The sequence below is a fragment of the Phocoena phocoena genome, chromosome 15, assembly GCF_963924675.1.
Source record: "Phocoena phocoena chromosome 15, mPhoPho1.1, whole genome shotgun sequence".
Lineage (NCBI taxonomy): Eukaryota > Metazoa > Chordata > Mammalia > Artiodactyla > Phocoenidae > Phocoena > Phocoena phocoena.
This window is the reverse complement of record NC_089233.1, coordinates 61,034,929-61,058,894: the sequence shown is the minus strand read 5'-3', so window position 1 is coordinate 61,058,894 and position 23,966 is coordinate 61,034,929. Positions and strand designations below refer to the sequence as shown.

The following is a 23,966-nucleotide window of genomic DNA, read 5'->3' as shown; positions in this document are numbered from 1 at the left end:
AATAATGGCGCTGCTGTTCTTCTTCGGCCATGGCTCAAGGGCCCAGCTGCTCCGCGGCATGTGGGATCCTCCCGGACCGGGGCACGAACCGTGTCCCCTGCGTCGGCAGGCGGACTCTCAACCACTGTGCCACCAGGGAAGCCCCATCCATGAAGGTTTCTGTTCACACTGCCCAGTACATATTGGACACCTCCTGGGTGCCTGCAAGGATGGGTGTGCACGAGGCCCCTAGGCTGGTGCACGTGCAGGTTCACACACATATAGGTCTGCCGTGCACTTACGTGTGCCTTGGGCACACCCAAAGCTTGCACATTGCGCTAAGAGCACTGCACTCCCATGGAGGCATCAGGCATATGCACAAGTGCCTGCAAACAAGATCACAGGCCCTTCCCTCTGAGCACACGCTGGGGTGGAGGAAATGCTGTTTCAATCAGTTATCTACACCAGCATGCTCTCATCCCTTAGTTCCCTTCAGCTCGAGGCTGCTGGGAATTTAGACTTCTTTCCTGGCACCAGACTAGACTCAGAGCCCCTTCAGGGGTCTTAGGACATTTTTAAGGGTGGGAGTGGTATGGGTTGAACAACCTCCAAGGAAGAGGAAATTGGTAAGTAGAGTTGGGACATGTGGGTTCATGGCCCTGCCATGCTGTTGAGGGATATCTGGATGACCGTGGGTCCACTCTGGCCTGCTCTGATTTCTCAATCTCTCTTGTTCATCTGCCCCCGGGGCCCTTGCCCTTTTATCACTCAGTGCATCACAATCACTGACCTGGGGCCCCAACCTTGGCTTCCAGGACTTCCCAATTTTAATGCTTAGAAAGGACTATGTCACTCCCCGGCTCAGAGTCCTTCCTTTGCTTCCAACGCCTCCAGAATAAAGCCAAAGCTCCACGGCCTGGCCTTGTGAGATCTGCTCACCTTTCCTTATCTCTCACTCTTTTCCACTTTGCTGGCCTCTTCCCTCTACTCAGACAGGGATCCTCTCTTGGAAACAGTAATGAAGGCTAAATGAGCTTCCTTTCCTCACTCCTCTTTGTTTTTAATTTCGAGTCCGACAGATTTGTGTTCAAATCTCATCTTTGCCATTTCCCAGCTCCTTGTGACTCAGAAAGGTTTCGGACCCTTTCTGAGTTTAAGGGGCTTCCTTTGACAGCTGGAGATAATAGCTGATACTTCTTTTTGCCAGGGATGGATTTATTTTTATTTTCAATTGTATTTGTCTTTGAAAAATTCAAAAATTAAAGAATACAAAGTATACAAAAGATTACATGTACAGTAAAAATTTCCTTCCAAGCCACCTTCATATTTTTCTTGTCAAATTTACCCAAATTAGTATCTCTTTTTACCCATCTTGTAGACTCTTCCATACATATAATGTATTGGGGACCTGCTGTATGTGCTTTCCATGGATTATTTCCATGGATTATTTCAATTAAATCCTCACAGCCACCCGTGGGGCAGACGAGGAAACTGAGGCTCAGATACCGGAAGCTGCTTGCCTGCCCACACTGTGGGTAAGCAGCAGACCCAAGGCAATGTGAGTGTGTCCATTTATGAACTGCTTTCTATGTGCCAGTCCCCTAGGATTTTCCTAGACCTGGGACATCCAACAAGTCATTCAACAAATACTGAATGCCACTCTTTAGGTCACTGGGCCAGATGCTAGGTTACAACGGTGGGGAGGAAAGCAAAGGCTCAGCCCTCCCAGAGTTTTATCTCAGTGGAGATGGCCCATCGCTGTTGCCCCATTTTCTGGGTAAGAAAACCAAGGAACAGAAGGGAAAGAAACTGACCTGAGGTCACACAGTGATAAGAAAAGAGCTGGGATAAGCAGACGCATTTTACTGGTGGGGAAACTGGGGGATAGAAAAGAGAAGTGACTTGCCCAAGGAAACCCTGAGAAGTAGGCGGCTGAGCCGGCATTCCACGGCTTACAGGGTCTTGGCCGCGCCTGCGCCTGACCCCTCCCCTCAGGGGCCGGGGCCACTTCGGCCCCGCCTCGCCACTCGCGTCCGCCTTCCTGGCAGCCCTGGTGGCTGTTTCCTGCCTGCGTAGCTGGGCGGGCGGCCGGCCCATCTGGCGGCCCCCGCCGGGCGGCGCGGGGAGGCGGCCCAGACTCGCTGGAGCCAAGCGCCGGCCCGGGCCCCGCTGCCCGCCTGGAGAGACCAGGTGTGGCCGCGGCGGGGGTGGGGGTGGTGCCTTCCTTCCCGCTCGGCCCTTCCTGACGCACCCGGGCAGGATGCTGCCTCCTCCCCAACCTCCGCCTCCCACGACCCGGCCTGGAACGTGGAGGGAATCCTAGCGGTGGGAGAGCCGGGTGGGCAGGGAGCAGCAGGCCCCGCCTCTGGTCTCCACTCCTTATGAGACCCCGGGCAAGTCTTGCCCTTTTTTTGGCGTGGGGCCGGTGGCACCTCTCCTGCCTGAGGTCTTGACGTTATCATTGACTTGACATTATCCATTTGTTCAGCCGTTTCGAGTCTGTTTCCCTGATCACAAGGTCAGCTGGGGGACCCGCGCTTGCCCTGTGTTCCCTGCTGTGTCTAGCGGCTTGACCGATGCCCAGCTCATAGATGGTGCTGAAGCCCCAAAAGGGCATCTCAGGGCTTTACTCCCAGATTTGGAGCCACCCAGGAGGGTCTTACCCATTTCATAGCTGAGGAAACAGGACAGAGTGGGTAGGCCTGCCCGTCACATTGTGTGGTAGGCAGCCCTGCTGTCAAGACGCTGACCCTCTCCTCCAACACCACCACGAGACCGGAACCCAGAATTTAGCATCCTGACTTGCATCGACACCACCTGTGGTGAATATGATTCTGGAAGCCAGGCACCCTGGGTTCAAATCCTCCCCTTGGGCACTTAAATGTCTCTCTGCTTCCATTTCCTTTACCTGTAAAAATGATAGTACCTACCTCACAGGGCTGTTATATCGATTACATAAATATTTCTAAAATACGTAGCATAATGCTAGACACGTGAAATACAAATGAAATAACGTACTGGAGCTCTCAGCAGGGCTGGCCTTCTCCCTTCCCCTACATTAGACCCCTCCCACCTACCATAGTCAAGGGAGACTGAGGCCACAGAGAGGGACACCTAACAAATCAGGGGCAGAATATGGGGGCTTTGGAGCAGTTTCCTAAGAATCCACTCCCACTCCAGCGTGAGGCTGGCACTAGGCCCACCCAGGGCCCTGCCCACCCCCACCTCTCCGGCGTGCAGACCCAGTCCGTGCCCGGCCTGGTGCCATTTTTCCATGGGACTCTGGCTGTGGCGGTTCACATCTGGAGTCTAGACTCGGAGGCTCTGCGGGCCGGGCCTACCGCCCGGGCTGGGCCACCGCTGCCCGCTGTTTGCTCAGCTGAAGCTGGTTAATTGGAATTAGAGTGGCCTCTGCGGTGCCGGCTGGCCGGCGGGCCCTGGCCGGCCACTGCCGAGGTCTGTGGAACATCTGGCCGGGCCAGGACGGTCATTAGGTGGCAGGCGCCCGGCGCCACTGCCACCTCAGCCTCCGCCGGGGGCCGGCGGTGACTCAATGAGGCCTTTGTGGGCTCCGGGCTGCGGAACCAACCGTGCTGTGTGCCTGGGCTGCCTGCCCCATCTTCCGCCCTCAGAGTGGCCTTGTTCCAGGACCACACGGCCTCCCCTCTGGAGGCGGCTGGAGGCGGCAGAGATACGAGAAGTCCCTGAAAGGGACCCCCTGGACTGGGAGAGGCTTTTGAGATCTCCTACCCCTCCTTTCCAGAAGGCCCAGAGAAGCTGGTAGGGATCTGGCCCAGGGGTCTGCAGAGGAGTTGCAAAGTCCTTAGGAACTCTGGAATTTGATTCAGATGGCTCAAGGTCAAATCCATATCTATTAGGTAATCTGCCTCAACTCTCTCACTTGTGCAATGGGGCTTATAGTAGCACCCACAGCCTGAGAGTGAGAATTAAGTGAAATCCTGTATTGAGGTGCTCGGTACATGTAACAGCTTCCCTTCTCTGCTCCTACCTGTGCTTTAGCTCCGAACTGTCTGGCAGCCCCTGTCATTTTCAGCCTTTAAACCTGAAGCTCAGGCAAGAGAGATCTCTGGGTGGGGTGTTGAAGGTCTGAGTCTCGGGCCAGTGGCCACCCTCCCCCACATCAGTTTCTCCACCCAGTGACCCCACCCTAAGCAGGCAGATGAGGGCTGTGCCCACCCCCGGCTTGGTCCACTGGGGGTTCTCCTACAGGCCAGGGCCGCTGTCTTCAGCAAACCTTGGAGAAACCCTAGCTATGGGATCTCCAGCTATCGGGCCTGGATGGCCTCTCGGAAGCACTGGGCCCAGTCCCTCCACCCCCACCCCACAGCCTCTCCAGGGGCCCTGGGGGCGGCTCCTAGAATCAGAATCTTTCTGGCCTTATAGTAGCCATTTTGGGAAGAATCTCAGGGATGGGCAGAATGGGAGCAGTGGGGCCTTCATCTCTAGGGCAACCTAGCGTCCAAGGGCTCTCCCAGCTGAAGCCACGGGGACACCAGGATCACAGAGGATGACTTCCGCCATCCTGGGAATAAAATCCAAACTCTTTCCTGGGGCTCACACGGCCCTGCCCATTTCCCCGGCTTTGCAGATAATGACCCCCTTGCTGAGTCAGGTCAGCCTTTTGGTACCACGGCCTCCTCCCTGCAAACCTTTCCGCCAGTAGGTAATGCATTCAGCACCCGTCCAACACCCTCACTGCCCCCAAGTATCGGGAGCAGCGTGGCAGGAAAACTGGATGGCAGGGGAGAGGGCTCGAGGGCCCCCTCTTCTGGCCAGAGGGTATCCTGGGAGTGCTGAGCTGGCATACTGGCCAGGCGCTGGGTGGGCATACAGGAAGGAGGGGCCCAGAGGTCAGGGCCTCAACACAGGTTGCGACGGTCCACAGTCCCCTTCCTTACAGAAAAGTCCCTAGGTGGGAAGGTGAGACCTAGTAAACCCACTGTAAGATACTGGGTAAGAACCTTCCAGAAGCACAGTGGACTGCCCGGGCAATGGGATGAGTTTTTAATGTGAGGCAAAGTCAGTCCACAATACAAAAGTCTAAAAATCAGACCCACTTTTCCCACCTGGCAAGTGGGGGGGTGGGGGCAGTTGGGGGCTTCCTTTGCGGGCAGGGATGGGGAGAGGCAGAGCGAGGCCAGAGATGGGGGAGAGGGAACCAGGCCCCGGAGGCCCTGTTGGAGGGAGCCTGCTGCCCCTGCCCCTCTCCTGGAGCTGCCGTTCCCCTTCAGCAGGACTGCGGCCGTGCGGGCCCGTGTGTCTGGCCCTCAGAGGGTCAGGCACCAGCCGCATCATTTCTCCTTCTTCTCCAGCCCCTTCGATGTCGAGGCCTCTGTTCCCTCTTTGGATTCTGTCACTGCTGCTGGATCCTTTGGATTTGACTCCTCATAACTGACCAAAAGAACAAAACAACAACGATGACACATTTAGAGGAGGGAAGAGCAGAATCTTTGTGCCCCACCTCCCACCGTCGCGGGGAAACCCCTGGGCGCGCACATCCTCGGCCCAGCACCTTCCAGGACTTGGCCCGGCCCCGCTGTGCGCCCTCCTCAGACAGGCTGCCTGCTCCGCTTTCTCTGTGCCTGGTGGTGCCAAGAGGTGGCAAGGGCAGCGGCAAACGGGAGAGGTTGGACTTGGGCTTGTGAAGGCCAATTTTAAGCTTCTTGAACCTTCCACTGGAGAGAATGGGGGAAAAAAGGGGCAGCCAGGATGAGGCTACGGGAGACGCGCTGCCTCCCAGGGCACACGGCAGGAGTCAAACAGCTCAGCCCCAGGGGTGCGGGCAGGCAGGGGGCTGCTCTACTGGCAAGGGGCAGGGTGCCACTCTCCCAGGCGGACACCCTGCTTAACTCTTACTATGGGCTCCACTTATTGAGCAAGTGAGCTCATGCCAAGGACAATACTCACATTTCCTTACCAGATCAGCCACACAAGGCAGGCACGTGCCCACTTACAGATGAACAGAGAGGTTTCTGAGAGAGGAAAGTGACTTGCCCAAGGCTATACGTATACGGTATACGGAGAGTGATAACAGTGTCTACTGCTGTATGACAAGGGCTGCTGACACCCACTCTCACATGAGTCCCACCGTACTGGTGAAGACACCAGGGTTCTGAGGCCCTGCTCCCCCACCCTGCGGCTGGGCACCGTGACTGCCTGGTGGTGGTGGAGGAGCTGCCTCTTGCCGCCTGTCCCTGGCAAACCTCCCTGCCCTGTACACTGGAGCTGGGGTGTCTGCCCTACCTTGGGCCCCAGGGCAGTGGGGGGAAGCGGGCAGGTGGGCACCCGCTGGGCATTACATGGCGCTGGGATTCTGCGGGCGCCGGCGGCGAGGGCCAGCTAGCTTCTGCTGCATGGAGTCCGCCAGGCTGGCTGGGGAGCCCGAGACTGTGGGGAAGTGGGTGAGCCTCGGGGTATGAGGCAGGATTTCCGCTGAGGACTCGTAGCTGTGTGAGAGACAGACAGAGAGACAGAAAAAAAGAGATGGAGAGGAAGAGACTAAGGGAGGACAGAGACTTCTCTTCCAAGGAGCAGGGAGCAGAACTGGGTCTTATTTTATCTATCTCTGCACTTTCAGGCTCTGTGGAAAGAAGCCAGTGTTACTTGGAGAACAAAGAAAAAAAGATGCACCTACATAGGGGGACACTCTGCAAAAGAACTAGGATGCCCTAGATGTATATACATGCTGCTGCGGAAACATCTCTCAGATACACCCTTGTGTGAAAAATCAAGATGTAGAATGCTCCAAGAATGCCACCATCTACACAAGAATGTGTACACACATATGTGCTTTTAGGTGCAGAGATGTCTCTGAATGTCCAGGGACAGAGCTGGCCTCTGGGGGTGGCTGAGGTCTGAGGGGTTGTCCCTCTCATGCTATGGAATTTTTTTTTTCATGCTGTGGAATTTTGACCGATGTGCATGTGCTACCTATTTAAAAAGAAGTAAATGAATTTAAAAAAAAAAGGGAGAGTGCCAATAAAAAGAAAAGTAAAACCAAAGATAAGGTGGAGAATTAGGGAGAGAGATGGGCAGAAAGAGAAGAGAGAGACCATTTGCTTTATCACCTCAATCTAAGAACCTCCTGGGGAGCGGGGGACAGAAAGGTGGGGCGCCCATGTGGGCGAACATTTAGAGAAACAAAGCACCAAGTGGTTAAAGACAGGCACCCTCTGTCCTGGCTGGGGAGGTGGCCCCAAGTGGGGGCTGGGAGCCAAGGGTGAGGGTAAGGACTGAGCTCAGGGCTCAGGTCCACCCCTGCCCCCAGAGCTCCCCCAGATCTGCCCCCAAGTTCACCCCCAGCCTTGCCTCAGAGTCCACAGGGCTCTGCCGGGCCGGGAGCCACGAGCAGGCAGGTTGGGAGCCTGGGGCTCCTAGGAAGGGCAGAGGCAGTTACGGGGGAGGGGTGAGTCACAGGCCCCCCTGCAGGCAGCCAGGTGCGCAGAAGGCTCGGCCAGGCAGGTGGAGCTGGGGAGGCCCCCAGTGGGCAGCTGCAGCCGGCAGCTACCTCTGGGTCCCTGGCGGGCGGGGTCAGTGCTGCTGGGGAGCAGACACCTGTTGGAGTCATGCAGGCCTCGGGGTCAGGGTGGGGCTGATCATCGGTGTGGCAGGTGTGCGGACGGCCATGGGGAAGGGGTATATGTGCGACTGAGACAGAGAGAAAGCAGCTAGCTGTGGGTTACAGCCACAGAGGCGACTGGATGGGGATTGACACCTGACTTCTAACAGGGCATTTCCATCACACTAGAGTCCCCTCTATTACTCACATGTAGAAACTGAGGCCGGAGGGGAAGGACACGCCTGAAGTCACATGGCAGCAGAGTCAGGAATGGGAACGCAGGGTTCCCCACAGTGGGGCCGTCTGGGGGGGAATCTACACCAGCCAGTTCCTTCTCAAGACTCAGCTGGCATCTGGGTGTGGGAGCTGCCTCGAGAGCCCCAAGGCCTTACCCTCCCCTGGCTCCTGGGCCCCAGGAGGGTTCCGCTGGTGCCCACGGGTCTGGCACCCATGTGCTGGTGGAAAGGGCGAGGGGTGAGGCCGGTGGTGGGAACAGTGCTCCCCTGGAGACATGTACCAACAGCCCTGGCAGGCTCCACTAGCTGCCTGCAGGTGCACCTGTGCCCCCTGCCGCCTCTTACCTGAACATCTCTGTCACTTCTCCCTTGGCCAGTGCCACCAGGACAGGAAAGCCGATGCAGGCGGGGACCAGATACAGGAGCGCAGGCTGAGAGAGAACACAGGCTGGTGAGGCAATGATGGGCAGGGCACACGCTCAGGGCTGTGCCCATCACCCCAACCCTCTCCCGGGTGTGACTGAGGGACACTGACTGCCCAGGTTCACAGAGCAAGTCAGTGGCCGGGCACAAACCCAGGGCTCCTGACTCCAGACCAGGGCTGTTCTTCTCTGGGAGGGAACACAAGAAACCCAAAGAAACTCAAGTATGCAGGGCTTTAAGGGCGCCCATGAGTCTGGATGGCAGCATCCCAACTGCCCAGGACATCAGGTTCAAACTTGCAACCTCCTGAGTTGTTCCTATTCCCAGAGACCCTGCTTGCCTAGGTCTGGGGCTGGAAGTCTGCACTTTTAACAACGCTCCAGGAGATGCTGTTAGAATGACAATGATTACGACATAGCTGCTATGGATGGAGTACTTTCTGTGGCCTGGATTGAGGTCACCCAACTGGTCATTGGCTCCACCGGGATTCATGCCCAGGTGGTCTGGGCCTGGAGCCTGTGAGGAAACTCCTGGTGAAGCTGGGTCTGGAGGACAGGACAATTACACTAACAGGCCCTGCTCCCAGAGTACCTACTGTGTGCACCGAGCTCAGCCTCTGGGGAGCGCTTCAGTCCATCTCCACACCCGCTGTGACCATCCTCCTTGTGTATGGAAGGAAGGCTGATGCTTCGGGAGGAGAGCGGGTAGCCCAGGCCTTGGAGGCCTAAATGGCAAACTGGAGGTGGAACTTGGGCACCCCCCAGACTCCAAAACCATTCTTCTCCTTGCAGCATCTGAAAGCTGGACCTCTACTGATCAACCCTCCATGGCCCCCAATGCTCCCAGCAGCCTGAAGTCCCTATGAGATGTGACCCCTGCTTCCTTCTCCAACCTCACCTGCCCTGCCCTACTCTGGCCACACTGGCCTCATTTTGGTCCTCCTTGTCACCTGAAGCTACAGGACCTCTGCATGTACCATTTCTGGGATGTCCTCCCACCTGTGCCTAGGTTCCTCCTCCATCAGACCTCGGCTCAGCTGTTACTTCTGTGGGGCAGCCTTTGCTTGCATGGAGTCAGGCCCTCTTGCTGCATACTCTCAGCTCCCCCACTCCCCCTGCAATTCTTCACAACATTCTCTGGCAACTTGGACTGAAACATCCCTGTGCCATTATAGGCTGGAGTTTCTCTCCTGTTACGCTGTGAACTCCATGAAGGCAGGCTCCACAGCTGTCTTGTTCACTGCTGTATTCCTGGTACTCAGAAGAGGGCCTGGTAAATACTAAGCCAATGGCTTCCTCACAGATGCTCACAAAATTAAGGGGGTGTCGTGGAGATAACTAGGGTGAGGGTGAAGGAGACATCGTTCCAAAGGCAAAGCCAACACCTGGCTAGAGAACACGGCTCCAGAGTCTCCTGAGGCTGACCATCAGACCATTTCCTGGCTCCTGCCATGGGTGAGCTGTGAACTACCCTACTTCATATATGTCATCCTTGAAACTAATAACACCCTAATCATTTGGTTCTGAGTTTCACAGATGATGCTATTAAGGTTCAGAAGGAAATGACTTGCCTGAGGTCACACAGGGTGTTAAGTGGCTGAGTTGGGATTTGAACTTGGGCAGCTGAGCTTCTTCTCCTGCATCAGGTCTTTGCTATGAGATAGGCTTTGGGCCAAGAATGACAGAAATCACAACGACAAAGGCGTGCACCAAGACTTGTGAGAGGCAGCCTAAGCAGTACTCAGGGGAAAATCTGTAATCCTAAGTATATTTATTAGAAAGACTGGAAAGAAACAATCTCAGTTTTCAAATCAGGAAGCCAGAAAAAGAATAAAATAAACACCCCCAAAGGAGGAAGAAAATAATAAAGGCAAAGCAAAAATTAATGAAATAAAAATAAAACAAATACAAACTGATTAAAATTTAATTTCTGAAAAATAGATCACTTTTATAGATGAAGAGACTGAAGATCAGAGGAGAAAAAAGGATCTGCCCTAAATCACACAGTTGGTCAGGATACAGACCGAGGTTCCTCTGTCTCTAAGTCCAGTATATTTTCCTCACCGAGGCCAGGCTGGGCCAAATAGAAGGCTTCCCAGGAGGAGGGTGCGTAGAAGTCTGGCCCCACCGTGGCCTGCCTCACTTAAGAGCTGGCAGCAATTGAGGGGCTCTTTTTTTTTTGGCGGTACGCGGGCCTCTCACTGTTGTGGCCTTTCCCGTTGCGGAGCACAGGCTCCGGACGCGCAGGCTCAGCGGCCATGGCTCACGGGCCCAGCCGCTCTGCAGCATGTGGGATCTTCCCGGACCAGGGCACGAACCCGTGTCCCCTGCATCGGCAGGTGGACTCTCAACCACTGCGCCACCAGGGAAGCCCTGGAGTGCATTTTTGATAGAAGCCAAATGGGAACACAGAGGCAGAAGTGACCCCTACCTAGGGAACTGCTCGCACTGGGACTGCCTATGTCTTGGAGAGGGAGAAGGAGCTCAAAGAACAGGTTTCCCTTGTGTCCCAATCCCCATCCCAAAAAAGATTTTCAGAGAGATATGCCCGTGTCGGTGACTGAGATCAGCTGGGCTGCTGCTGGGGAGTAGCAGAGGCCTGAGACCAGGAGTCTAGGGCTCCAGCCAGGTCTCAGCTTGACTTGCTGCGTCACTCAGGGAAGGCTCCTTTTCTCTCTCCCACAGAGAGGACCACCTCTCCCACCTCGGCCCTGAGCCTGTGTGAGAGCTCCCACTGGAGCCTTCTCTGAGTCTAGCCCAGGCAGAAGGCAAGCCTGCCACCTGGTGGCCCTCTGTGGAATAGCTCTGGGCTTGGACTCTCACGGGACTGACAGCTGGAGAAGAGACCTCTAAGGAGGCCCAAGCACTCTGTGCGCCCTCTTTGCCAAGGGCATGTCCCTCTCAGCTTGCGGAGCTTCCAAGGCCATTTGGGGCAGAAGTGAATGAGAGGTGCTTCCCCACTGGTTCTTGGTTTCTCTATGGGCCAGGGGACCTTGGACCTTCTGTAAAACGTAAGTATCAATTTCACAGACATTGTAGATATAAAAATATTGTTAAGGACTAAATGAGTTAATGAGCGAGAGGGTTTAGCACAGTGCCTGGCACAGAGTAACTGGCCAGCAGCTCTTGTGATTAACTTAAATGTGGCTTCCCTGTGGCCGGTGCCCTGGAGAAGCGGGAAGGGAGGAGGAGGAGGAGGGGAGGGTGGAGGGGGTACAGTAATGCTAACTGGGCCGGCAATTCTGAGCACTTTACTTATATTAACTCATTTCACCCTCAGACGACCCCAAGGTGGCTACTATTATTTATCCTCATTTTCCATTTTCACGAATCAGTGAGGAACCCTGAGTATAACTTCAGCAACTTGCCCAGAGTCCTGCAAAAGCAGATGGTGGAGCCTGGATTCACACCAGGGCTCCCTCGGCCTCCGCTCCACATTGCCTCTCCCGTGGCCGGGGGTTCAGAGCCTGGGCTTGGTCTTCACGTGACACAGGTTTGAATCCTGGCTCCACCACACACCTGCCACATAGCACCTGAACTCCAGTTCCCTCATCTGTTCACAGGGTCCTCCTGAAGTACTGAGCAGAGCCTGACACATGGTTCCCATTTCCAGTAGAGAGCGACCTTGTCTGCTGGCTTTCCCCTCCCCAGCTCCTCTTCTCCAGGCCACACTGACAGCTTTCAGCCCCAGCCCAGCCTGGTTCACTCTGTGGCAGCTCAGTACCCATCTAGGTGGGAGAAGGGGCTGGCCTGCTTGGGGAGTGATGGAAGGGGGGCCCTGACATCCTGTCACTTACCTGGTGGGTGGACAATGGGCTGAAACCCCCAACACCCACCTGATCCTGTTCTTCTGTCCGCTCCCACTACCGAGGCTGAGAAGCCATGGCCACATTACAGCTGGGGCCCAGGGACACTGATCTGTCCCAGGAGATGTGGGCAAAAATCTGCTGAGAGGACTCAGAGAAAGGTGTCGCCTTCCTGATGAAGGCGACAGGCATGCTGGCATCCTTCCTCCTCCTCCTCGTCACCAGTGTGCATGTGCTGCCTGAAGCAGGGCAGTCACCTTGCAACGACCACAGGTGAAAAGGCCAAGAGAAGCACAGACACGCTTGCTCTACACCACTGGACTGCTTGCATGTGGACAAGTACGTGCCCGTCACTTGCAGTGAAAGCACTCCCGATACACCGGGGACAGCCATGCTCACCTGGGCGTGTTTGAAGATGTGCATGATGAAGATGGTCAGGCCCAGGCCGAAGATGTAGGCTGCAAAGCTGGTGTAGAAGTAGGTGTGGGTGTTCTTCTTCAAGCTTCAGTGATGGTGTGGGGAGAGAGGAGGGTGAGATTGAGGCACTGCAGAGCAACAGTGAGGGGGGGAGAGCTGGGGAAGACCCTGGAGGCTGTGTCGGGTGGCTGAGAGCTCTGGGCCGGGGGCTTGGAGGTGAGCACGCACTCTGATTCTGCCCCAGCTAAGTGTCTTTGGACCAGTCACTTTCCTTCTGTCAGCCTCAGTTTACTCATCTGCAAAATGGGAAAACCACTTGATATTGCTGAATATCAAGTGCTATAACCTAGAACAGTGGCTAGGAAGCTCAGGCCAGCAGAAAAATCACCTGGACAGCATGTTAAAAAAATAGAGCTGTATGGGAGTTCCCTGGCGGCCTAGCGGTTAGGATTCTGGGCTTTCAATGCTGTGGCCGGGTTCAATCCCTGGTCGGGGAACTGAGATTCCACAAGCCACGCAGCACGGCCAAAAAAACAAAACAAAAACGAAATAAAAGAAACACCCAGAGTTCTAGGTCCAATTTCCAGGGAGTCGGATCTAATAGGTCTGGGGCTCTGCATTTTTTTTTAAATTTTGTAATAACTTTATTTATTTTTGGCTTTTTAAAAAAATTGAAGTATAGTTGATTTATAATATCATATATAATATATGATATGATACGATATATATATCGTATTATATATATAATACGTATTATTATTATATGTATAATATACGATATAATATAATTACTTTCAGGTGGAAAGCATGGTGATTCAGATATATACATAAATATATATATATATATTCTTCTTCAGATTCTCTTCCCTTACAGGTTATTACAAAATATTAAGTATAGTTCCCTGTGCTATACAGTAGGTCCTTGTTGGTTTGGGGATCTGCATTCTGAATCTGATACAGGTGGATCGCGCTCTGAGGAACACTGATACAGAAACTGTACAGCAAAGTTCTTTTAAGCGCAGTGCAGCTAATAGTTCAGTAACCCGCTGTGAATACTGAATGGATGCTGATTACATGGATAGAATGCCAGTGGCTTTCTGGGCGATTCACCCAAGATCAGCTTCAGAAGAGCTGACCCGTGCAACCTGGCACTGCCATCACTTGATGCCCTTTCACAATGGCAGCTCAGGACCTTTGCCTGTATCCAGCAACATCTGTGGAATGACTGAGTACTTCTGATGCCCTTCCCTCCTTACCCTGGTGGCTTCTGAGCCTGAGCTGCAAGTACACTGAGACCTGTCCTGTTGTGCAGCCTGGAGGGTAACGGATTCCCTTTGGGAATGTCACGCAGATTCTGGAACCATCTCGGAAGGACTTGCTTATCCTGCAAGTCCAAGCCAGGAATGAGCTCCTTCCTCCAAGGGTGCTGCCAGATGAATCTGTGTCTCTAGCAAATGGCTGGGAGACTCTCGTGGGTTGCTCTTTGTATTACCTCTGAACATCTGGGGGCAGAGCAGCTGGCACAGATGTGCTTCTACTTACAGACTGGCCAGGTCCCTTCCAAAGGCTCCACAGTGGCACTACCCAGATAACCCAGATCTATGTCAGTGAGCGTAAGTTACAGTTTCACATGCAACTTGGATTTCCATGCACTGGCACTGAGTTTCTCACTACCACTTTCAACACTATTACTGTTTTGGCAACTACTGGGCACGAGGAGATTAAGAAAAGTTCATAAACCACCTCAAAATTAAGCGCACACACAGCAAGCCCTCCACTGGGAAGACTGAGCACCACCTACTGGTGGCAGGCCCAGATGACCAGGTGCATTAACTCGGTGTGACCTTTTCTGAGTTTTAAGGGGCGGCTCAACTTGGCCCCCTTCCCTTGCCCTTGTGCTCACTTTCTACAACGGACTGAAAATGTATGAGTAAGGAGAGGGTGTGGAACAGCTAGAGCAGCTGGAACACGGTGACCTGACCCCGGCTGATAAAAAGCGATAATGATGATGACGGTGCCTGCAGCTGGACTTCCCTGGGAGCCGCTGAGGTCAGCCTGTGCTCAGCACTCCCTCCACATCTTCTCGGTCAGCCCCAGGCAGGAGCTCCTGTTTACTACTAACTTGAGGATGAGAAACCTTCCCTCAGAAAGGTCAGTTCACTTGCCAAGAACACACGGTAAGAAAGCTCTATGGGTACCACCAGGACCCTCTGGGTCTAAATCTCACTCTGTGATTCACACCTCCCCCACCCTCTCCAGGCTCTTTGAACACTTAGAACCTCAAGATGCAAAACGCAGATAAAATCGGAATTGCCCTGGCTGCTGTGGGGGTGGAAGTTGTGGTCCCGAGTTCTCTGTGGTCCCCAGAGAACCTCCCTGCCCAGGGGAGGCCCCTCACTTGTGGAACCTGAGCAGTAGGGTGCCTAAGCGGCTTACCTGATGTCAAAACGCAGCAGCAAGGCGATGAAGATTCCTGCGGGGAGAAAGCCAGGTTAGACAGTGGTAGAGGAGCAGGGTAGTCAGCTAATATGCAACTGGGTCCCCACTTGTTCTCAGCCACGGAGCAATCATCAGGGGCCAAGGGTGTGGCTGACACTGCGAACTGCCAGCAGAAATCCCGTTTCTCTACCTTCAGGCCACCTGGAACAATGAGACGGGCCCAGGATTTTGCTTTGGTCTGGGACCACGTTGACCTGGCACCTCAGAGCACCACAGTGTGGCACACTGGGCCCACCCTCCCAAACATTTATAGGGTGCCTAAGCACTAGGCACCATACGCAATACAGGGGGAAGCAAAACCACTCCTCTCAGAGCCCAGCCGAGGGGGCAGGGCACGCTGATCGAATGTTAACAAAAATCAGTGTAAATAATCAGAAAAGAAGAAGCAAAGCTGTCACTGTTTGCAGATGACATGATACTATAGATAGAGAATCCTACAGATGCCACCAGAAAACTACTAACCAATGAATTTGCTAAAGTAGCAGGATATAAAATTAATGCACAGAAATCTCTTGCATTCCTATACACTAACGATGAAAAATCTGCAAGAGAAATTAAGGAAACACTCCCATTTACCACTGCAACAAAAAGAATAAAATATCTAGTAATAAACCTACCTAAGGAGACAAAAGACTTGTATGCAGAAAACTATAAGACACTGAGGAAAGAAATTAAAGATGATACAAACAGATGGAGAGATATACAATGTTCCTGGACTGGAAGAATCAACATTGTGAAAACGACTATACTACCCAAAGCAATCTACAGAGTCAGTGCAATCCCTATCAAACTACCAAGGGCATTTTTCACAGAACTAGAACAAAAAAATCTCACAATTTGTATGGAAACACAAAAGACCCCGAATAGCCAAAGCAACCTTGAGAAAGAAAAATGGAACTGGAGGAATCAGGCTCCTGGACTTCAGACTATACTACAAAGCTACAGTAATCAAGACAGGATGGTACTGGCACAAAAACAGAAATATAGATCAATGGAACAGGATAGAAAGCCCAGAGATAAACCCATGCACATATGGTCACCTTACCTTTGATAAGGAGGCAAGAATATACAATGGAGAAAAGACAGCCTCTTCCATAAGTGGTGCTGGGAAAACTGGACAGCTACATGTAAAAGAATGAAATCAGAACACTCCCTAACACCATACACAAAAATAAACTCAAAATGGATTAAAGACTTAAACGTAAGACCAGACACTACAAAACTCTTAGAGGAAAACATAGGCAGAACACTCTATGACGTAAATCACAGCAAGATCCTTTTTGACCCACCTCCTAGAAAATGGAAATAAAAGTAAAAATAAACAAATGGGACCTAATGACACTTAAAAGCTTTTGCACAGCAAAGGAAAACATAAACAAGATGAAAAGACAACCCTCAGAATGGCAGAAAATATTTGCAAACCAAGCAACTGACAAAGGATTAATCTCTAAAATTTACAAGCAGCTCATGCAGCTCAATATCAAAAAAAACAAACAACCCAATCCAAAAATGGCCAGAAGACCTAAATAGACATTTCTCCAAAGAAGATATACAGATGGCCAAGAAGCACATGAAAGGATGCTCAACATCACTAATCACCAGAGAAATGCAAGTCAAAACTACAATGAGGCATCACCTCACACCAGTCGGAATGGCCATCATCAAAAAATCTACAAACAATAAATGCTGGAGAGGGTGTGGAGAAAAGGTAACCAACCCTCTTGCACTGTCGGTGGGAATGTAAATTGCTACAGCCACTATGGAGAACAGTATGGAGGTTCCTTAAAAAACTAAAAACAGGGCTTCCCTGGTGGTGCAGCGGTTGGGAGTCCGCCTGCCGATGCGGGGGACACAGGTTCGTGCCCCGGTCGGGGAAGATCCCACATGCCGCGGAGCGGCTGGGCCCGTGAGCCATGGCCAATGAGCCTGTGCGTCCGGAGCCTGTGCTCCGCAGCGGGAGAGGCCACAGCAGTGAGAGGCCCGCGTACCACAAAAAAAAAGCCCCAAAAGGGCTTCCCTGGTGGCGCAGTGGTTGAGAGTCCGCCTGCCGATGCAGGGTTAGTGTCCCGGTTCGGGAAGATCCCACATGCCGCGGAGCGGCTGCTCCCAATGAGCCTGCGCGTCGGCAGCCTGTTGCTCCGCAACAGGAGAGGCCACAACAGTGAGAGGCCCGCGTACTGCAAAAAACAAAAACAAAAACAAAAAACCCCCAGAAAACAAAAAAACTAAAAACAGAACTACCATATGACCCAACAATCCCACAACTGAGCACATACCCTAAGAAAACCATAATTCAAAAAGAGTCATGTACCACAATGTTCACTGCAGCTCTATTTACAATAGCCAGGACATGGAAGCAACCTAAGCGTCCATCGACAGATGAATGGATAAAGATGTGGCACATATATACGATGGAATATTACTCAGCCATAAGAATAAACGAAATTGAGTTATTTATAGTGAGGTGGAGGGACCCAGAGTCTGTCATACAGAGTGAAGTAAGTCAGAAAGAGAAAAACAAATACCATATGCTAACACATATATATATGGAATCTAAAAAAAAAAAAAAAGGCTCTGAAGAACGCAGGGGCAGGACAGGAATAAAGACGTAGGTGTAGAGAATGGACTTGAGGACACGGGGAGGGGAAAGGGTAAGCTAGGACGAAGTAAGAGAGTGGCATGGACATATATACACTACCAAATGTAAAACAGATAGCTAGTGGGAAGCAGCCGCATAGCACAGGGAGATCAGCTCGGTGCTTTGTGACCACCTAGAGGTGTGGGATAGGGAGGGTGGGAGGGAGATGCAAAAGGGAGGAGATATGGGGACATATGTATATGTATAGCAGATTCACTTTGTTATACAACAGAAACTAACATACCATTGTAAAGCAATTATACTCCAATAAAGATGTTAAAAAAAAAATCAGTGTAAGACTGCCTGTGAAAGGGTGCTTCCTGTGTCATGCGAAGGTCTATCAGGGGATGAGACCCAGGCTGGGGGGAGGTGGGGAGGAAGGAGGGCTTCTTTGAGGAAGTGACACTTGCCAGGGAGAGGGAACAGCGTGTGCAAAGAGGAAAGAGGGCTCAGGAGGTGTGGCAAGGCTCAAGGAGCCAGTAAGGCTGCAGCCCAGAGCAGGAGATGCTGGGGATGGACCAGCCATGCAGGGCTCCATGGGTACGAGGAGTGGGAGTAAGGGGACACACCGGAAGAATTCTAAGTGGGAGAAAAACCTAGAAAGATTTTGAGAAAGACCCCCATGGCAGTTGCTTGGCTGGAGGGAGAAAAAGCAGGAGCGAGCAGACCACCGGGAGGCTCTGCAGGAGCCGAGGCAAGGACAGTGCACTGTCCACCCACCGCACTGTCTGCGCTGCAGAACCGAGCCCAGTCGCGCTGGAAGCCCGAGTCCCTGAGACACAGCCAGCCAGTCCGGCCTCTGCGTGTTGCACACACGTCCATCTGTGTGTCTGTCTCCCTGACTTATCTTGGGGCTCAGACAGAGCAGCGCTGAGCCTCATTCAGTTGACAGCAGGTTCTCAGGAGCCAAAACATTCCGTGCTCATCAGAAGCACTGACTGGCAACATGTGATTAATTTCAAAGAGGAAAATGAGTTAGTCCCCACTGAGGACTGTGAGTAGGGAGCTGGTGGGTGGTGAGAACAGACAAATGCTGCCGTTCTGGAAACAAAACTGGGAACCCAGTGGCCCCTGGCAGCTGAATTCTACAACTGTTCTTCAACTAATCCACGGGCCGGAGCTCCCAAGAGCTTTTACTCATAATCGTGCAACTGATCCTCAAAGCAACACCCCACAATCCATTCTTCCTTCAAGATCATCCCTGAGGCTCTGTGAGGGTGCAGTAACTCACACTGATTGCGACTGCTGAAAAGACTCAGATACACAGGAATATGGGGATATGCAGAGATGTCCCATGCAGGCCTCAAGCCCAGAACCACCCAACAAGGACAGTGGGGAAGTCTGCGGGTGCCTGTGACAGACCCTGCCCTGCAGGGCGAGACGAATGCTTTATGGGACTCAGTTTCTTCAGTCTGATGGAGCTGCTTCCCTCCTCCCAGCACCACAAGCTATGGGAACACCTGGCTTCAAGACCATGGCCCCACGGCCTTAGGCAAGTCTCTTTGAACCTCAGTTTCCTCATCAGTAACATGGAAAGACCCTCTACCTCATCGGGCTGCTAGAAGGAGCAAAGATAACATATTAAAAAACACCCAGCATAGTGTTTGGCCAACAACAGGTGCTTGACAAATGATAGTTCTGGGACTATCTTATTATTGTTATTACTGTCATAAAAGCAGTTCTGATAATATAACATTTTTTGCAGTCAGATAGACCGGGTCTGAGTCTTGGCCCTTTTGCTTCCTAGTGTGTGAATTTACCTTAAGTCCCTTCATTTCTGAGCCTCAGTTTCCTCACTGGCACAAGAGAGAAAGCCTCTGCTTCACCATCAACACAGTGCCTGTGCCATCCCAGCTTACCAGCAGAATTGCTATTATGTCCTACACTGGAAAATAAATTGGCTTTTAATTTGTTCCAAACGTTCTTCTTTTAAGCAAGCACCAGGGGTGCTTCTAACCCTCTGACTGAGCCTCTGGGACTAGGGGAGTAAGAATGCTCTTTGGATGTTCCGTGCCCATCACCAGGCCTGGATCTCGCAGACACACAGAATCCAAGCCTCAGCCACTTCAGCTGCCCTCAGAGAGGGAGCTCAGCTTTGCCCCCAGGTGGTTCGGGCTGCAGGCCACCAGGGATGGATGTCCAGGCTCAGACCTCCACACAGGGCACCTGTCCCTGTGTCCACAGGTACGCTACCACCCACACATGGATAATGGGCTCAAAGGCCAGCTCGTGTAGTCGAGCAGGTGCGTGCCACCTGTCCCTCTGCTAACACTGCAGACAAAGGAGCCCACAGGCATGGTGCCCCGTGTCCACACACAGTGCACGTTCTCCCTGAAGCCCTCCCAGCACTGGGGAGAGGAGGACCTGTGGCAGTTCTAGCACATTTGTGTTACCTGAAAACATTGGGAAGGGGTGTGTACACACGCAAGTGTGTGAGGGGATCAGATTCCTTTAACACTGCCACAGAATGTGCTTGTTTAGAGTGCATTTCAGTCTGGCATATACATTTATTTCCGTGGTTCTTGAGTAACGTCTGCTCACCCAGTCAGAAGCTCCATGAGGGGCAGTCTTGCTCACCCTGTCCCTCCAGTGTGCAGCCCGTGGCCTGGCCCAGGACCGGCACTCCACAACGTGTGCTGAGGTAGACCCCTTCACCAGACCCCTGGGCAGGGGGCGGGGGTACCTCCCAGCCTAATCCTTTCTCCTTCCCTCTCCTGGTGGGTAAGGCTGTGTTTCACAGGACTCCTCCTTCTCCAGGGAAGCCCCCTCCACCCTTTGCACTGTGGCCCCCACCTCAGCGTGGTCACCTGGAATGACGATGTCTCCGAGTCCCAGCATGGCAAAATTGTCCGCTTCCAGGCCCTTCTCCAGCAGATCCTGGGGAAACACCACTGCAGGGGGAGGCAGGGATGCGAGGAGGTGGTGAGAGCCCAGCTCACTCTGACTCCTAGCCCTCCACCTCTGGTGTATGGAACTCACACACTTGCATTTCTGGGTGGGGGGATGGGAATGGGGAGCTGAGAGGATGTCGAAGGGCTGAAGGGCAATGTCTCCATCTGGAATCACAGCTTAGAGCAGGGAAGAATCTAGGATCATCGAGGTTAAAGGCTGAATGGCTTTATTCAGCTGTAACTCACATGTCATACAATTTCAATGCCCTTTTATAGCCAGAACTCTGGTTAAATGGGAATGACCCTAAAGCCTAGTATATAAAAGATGAAACAGCCCACACGGTGCTGGCATCTAACAGGCTATGCATCTCACTGCAGCTGGGGTGTGGACAGACCCTTGTTCTGAAGCAGGGAGAGCTTGGGTTACAGGTTGTTTCTGTATCTGCTGAGGGTGAAGAGGTCACATACCTATAAATCCCTTGCTTAGAGCTCCTTACGCAGAAATCCTACTGGCCAGCTTGTTTGGATAAATACAGATTGAGAGAAATGCCTCCCTGTATGTCCAGTTATGGCAAGGGGCAGCTGTAGCTGGATTTCATCCATAGGGGCCTGGAGCAGAGAGCAGTTATGTATGGGCTTCGGGGTCAGACCGTGTGGGTCTGAATCCTGGCTCTGCTGTGTGACGGCACAGTTTACTTAACTGCTCTGGGTCTTGGTTGTCCCACCTATAAAATGGGTACAACAGCTGCACTGACCCCACAGGGCTGTGGTGAGGATTAGGTGATTTGCACACATTGTTAACTGCTACGTCATGCCTTCTTTACTAACCCAGTCCTGCTTTTGTGTGTGGCCGCCCTCCCAGGGGATGAATCAAGTGTGGCATAAGGCTAAGACAATCGGGACAACCTGGTCCCCAAATTCCTGACTTCCCTGGCAGCTAGGGGTGGTCACGTGACCCAGCTCTGGCCAATGGTACGTAAGCAGAGGTAAGCTGGGGGTTCTGGGCAAGCTTGTGCTTCCCTAATGAATTGTAGAGGCCCTTCCTTGCCCGCTTCTTCCTGCCTTGAATGCACAATCAAGTGATTTACAGCTCTCCTCGTTTGATCCTCCCAAACCTGGTACCATTCAATTCTGAGTGGCAGATGTGGAAACCAGGGCCCAGGGAGGTGAGGTCTCTTCCCTCAGGCCACGCAGCCAGCGAATGTCACAGCTGGGATTCAAGTCCAGGCCTCCTGACTTCAGCATCTGTCCACTTAACCACTCTGTTAGACTGCCTCTGAGCTCTACTCCTAGCGGTGCAGGGCAACGGACTTTCTCCCCAAGCCAGAAAACCAAATTTCAAGCAGCAGAAACCAGAGGTGACTGTCATTTCCCTGCTCAGAGTCTTCCAATGGCTCATCCACTGCCTGCTGGGCAGTGTCCAGGCTCCTTGACGTGCCATCCTTGGCTTCCCCATATCCGGCCTCTTTTCTGCTGCTCCCCTAAACTCAGCCACATTCCCTCCCCGATTCTCTGCTCCCTCCAGGCATTTTCCTAATTGTAGCCCTTGGCTGAAGCTGTACTCTCTCTTTCAAATGCCCCTACTGCCCCCGCATGCTTGGTAAACACATATTCATCCTTCGTGACCCAGGAGAGCTTTCCTGACACCTCGGCTGGGTTCATCCATCACAGCACGTAGGGCACAGCTGCTCGCTCTTCTTTCTGGCTTGCCCAGCATCTGTTCTCCTGCTCTGAAGAACTGCCCTCACCTTACACCCTTGGTTCTGGGAGGCTGCTGATTCAAATACTCTGCCCTCGGGCACTGGAGAGGGCAGCGACCCTGGCCTTTCCACCACTCCCAGCTGCAATGCCTAGCTCACGGGCCAGGCCGGCCTCCATGGGTCCATCCAAGCCAAAGCTGGGAGAAACCTGTTCTCCTCTAGGGTCGCTGAGCTGCGACTGTAGCAGCTAGGAACAACGAGTGGCCACCAACCTCTCTCCGGCTCACAGAGAGGACCTGTGTGCATCAGGGGAGAGTCAGACCGTGAGGAGGACAGTCATTTCTTCACTCTTGGGGCTGACTCCACCCCATCGGCCCGCTGCCCAAGCAGCACTCCTTGTGGAGCTGTGATGTCTTCCTGACAGGATCCCACTGCTTCCTTCCATCATGTCTGACTGATTCTGTTCCTCCTCTTTGGGTCTTGTGATGCCAGCAGGTGATTCTTGATCAGTCTAAGGCTTAAACTCCAAGCTCGTCATGCTTTTCCCATCCCCCTTGATGATGAATGACAGAATTGGGCCTGTGACCCAATTCTGGCCAGTGAAATATGAGAGAGGCTACAGGGGGGCTTGGGGGAAAAACATCCCTCTCTGATGAAAGAGAGACATAAAGTTGCCCCTTTCTGCCCCTGAACATGTTGAGAATGGTGGGGTGGAGGGCTGAGGTGACCTTGGCTCTTGGCAACGCCACTGAGGGTCAGAAACCCAACTCTAGATGCTCTGCCACTGGGCTTGCTGCAGTGTGAAGTAACAACATTTCCACTTTTTTTTTTTTTTTTTTTTTTTTGCCACGCAGCACGGCCTGCAGGATCTTAGTTCCCTGACCAGGGATTGAACCCGCTTCCCCTGCAGTGGAAGGGTGGAGTCTTAACCATTGGACCGCCAAGGAAGTCTCCACGTTCTTTACAGATGCTTGTAGGTGGGCTTTCTAATATTTATAACAATGGATACACTGAAGAACAGAATCAGGGCAGTGTGAGAGGTGTGGGGCAGACAGCACCTGAGATTTATGTGCCAAAGGGATCCAGGGAGAGGGCTCCAGGTCTTGGCGTGGGGGATGTCCTCCTCTGGAGGCCCCTGCCTGCCCTACACAGGCTGCGTCAGACACCCCTCTCTGTGCCCACCCCCATTCCAGCTCGTCCCACAGAGCCATGCACTGTGACCAGATGGCCGGAGGCCAGGGCCTGGGAGGAGGATGGCTGTGCAGGAACACAGTGGATGAATCAAAGGGGAGAAGGAAACCAGGCTGGAGACACAGGGGAGCTTGGAGAAGGAGGAGCTAAGGGAGGGTATGGACCAAAACAGGGACCACGAGGGGATGGGCCACCAGGGTGGGGGCAGATGGGCTCCCCATGGTGGGGTGGTCACTTACATTTTATTGGTGCCTCAAAGGACTTGGCCACTGTCACCATCACATTGGTGCCAAATACCTAGGAGGAGGAGAGAGGAGTCTGGAGGGAGGTGAGGGCTGGGTGGGAAGGAATGGCTGTGCTTGGGCTTCTCAATGTGCTGCTGCTTGGGACGGGTGGGAAAGGGGCAGGGAGCCAGGAAGGGCTCCAGAGCAGATGTGAAGTTGAGATGAGGTGGCCGCCGACACTGGCCATGAGGACACTTCACGGGGCTCCTTGTTCTAGGTAGCAACGAGGGGCAATTCCAAGGAGTTGGTAAAGGGCCTCTGATGCCCCCGGCCAGGCATTCTATGTTAGTTCAGGGGTCTGCCCCTCCCAAGAGAGAAAGTCCT

General features: G+C 53.0%; 1 protein-coding gene across 2 annotated transcripts in view; it reads right to left on the bottom strand.

Annotated features, from left to right (window-relative positions):
* Positions 1-4,968: 4,968 nt before the first annotated feature.
* The window catches only part of HM13 (histocompatibility minor 13), a 41,217-nt gene continuing 22,219 nt past the window's right edge, over positions 4,969-23,966 (bottom strand). Inside the window, exons 7-13 of one of the 2 annotated variants that reach the window (XM_065892413.1) lie at positions 23,598-23,655; positions 20,384-20,467; positions 14,876-14,912; positions 12,422-12,524; positions 8,140-8,225; positions 6,300-6,446; positions 5,292-5,391 (exon numbers count right to left, since the gene is read on the bottom strand). In XM_065892413.1, coding sequence (XP_065748485.1) covers positions 5,292-5,391; positions 6,300-6,446; positions 8,140-8,225; positions 12,422-12,524; positions 14,876-14,912; positions 20,384-20,467; positions 23,598-23,655 — 615 coding nt within the window. Of the gene's footprint in view, positions 5,392-6,299; positions 6,447-8,139; positions 8,226-12,421; positions 12,525-14,875; positions 14,913-20,383; positions 20,468-23,597; positions 23,656-23,966 lie in introns of both variants that reach the window. The other variant, XM_065892414.1, reaches the window with a different exon arrangement.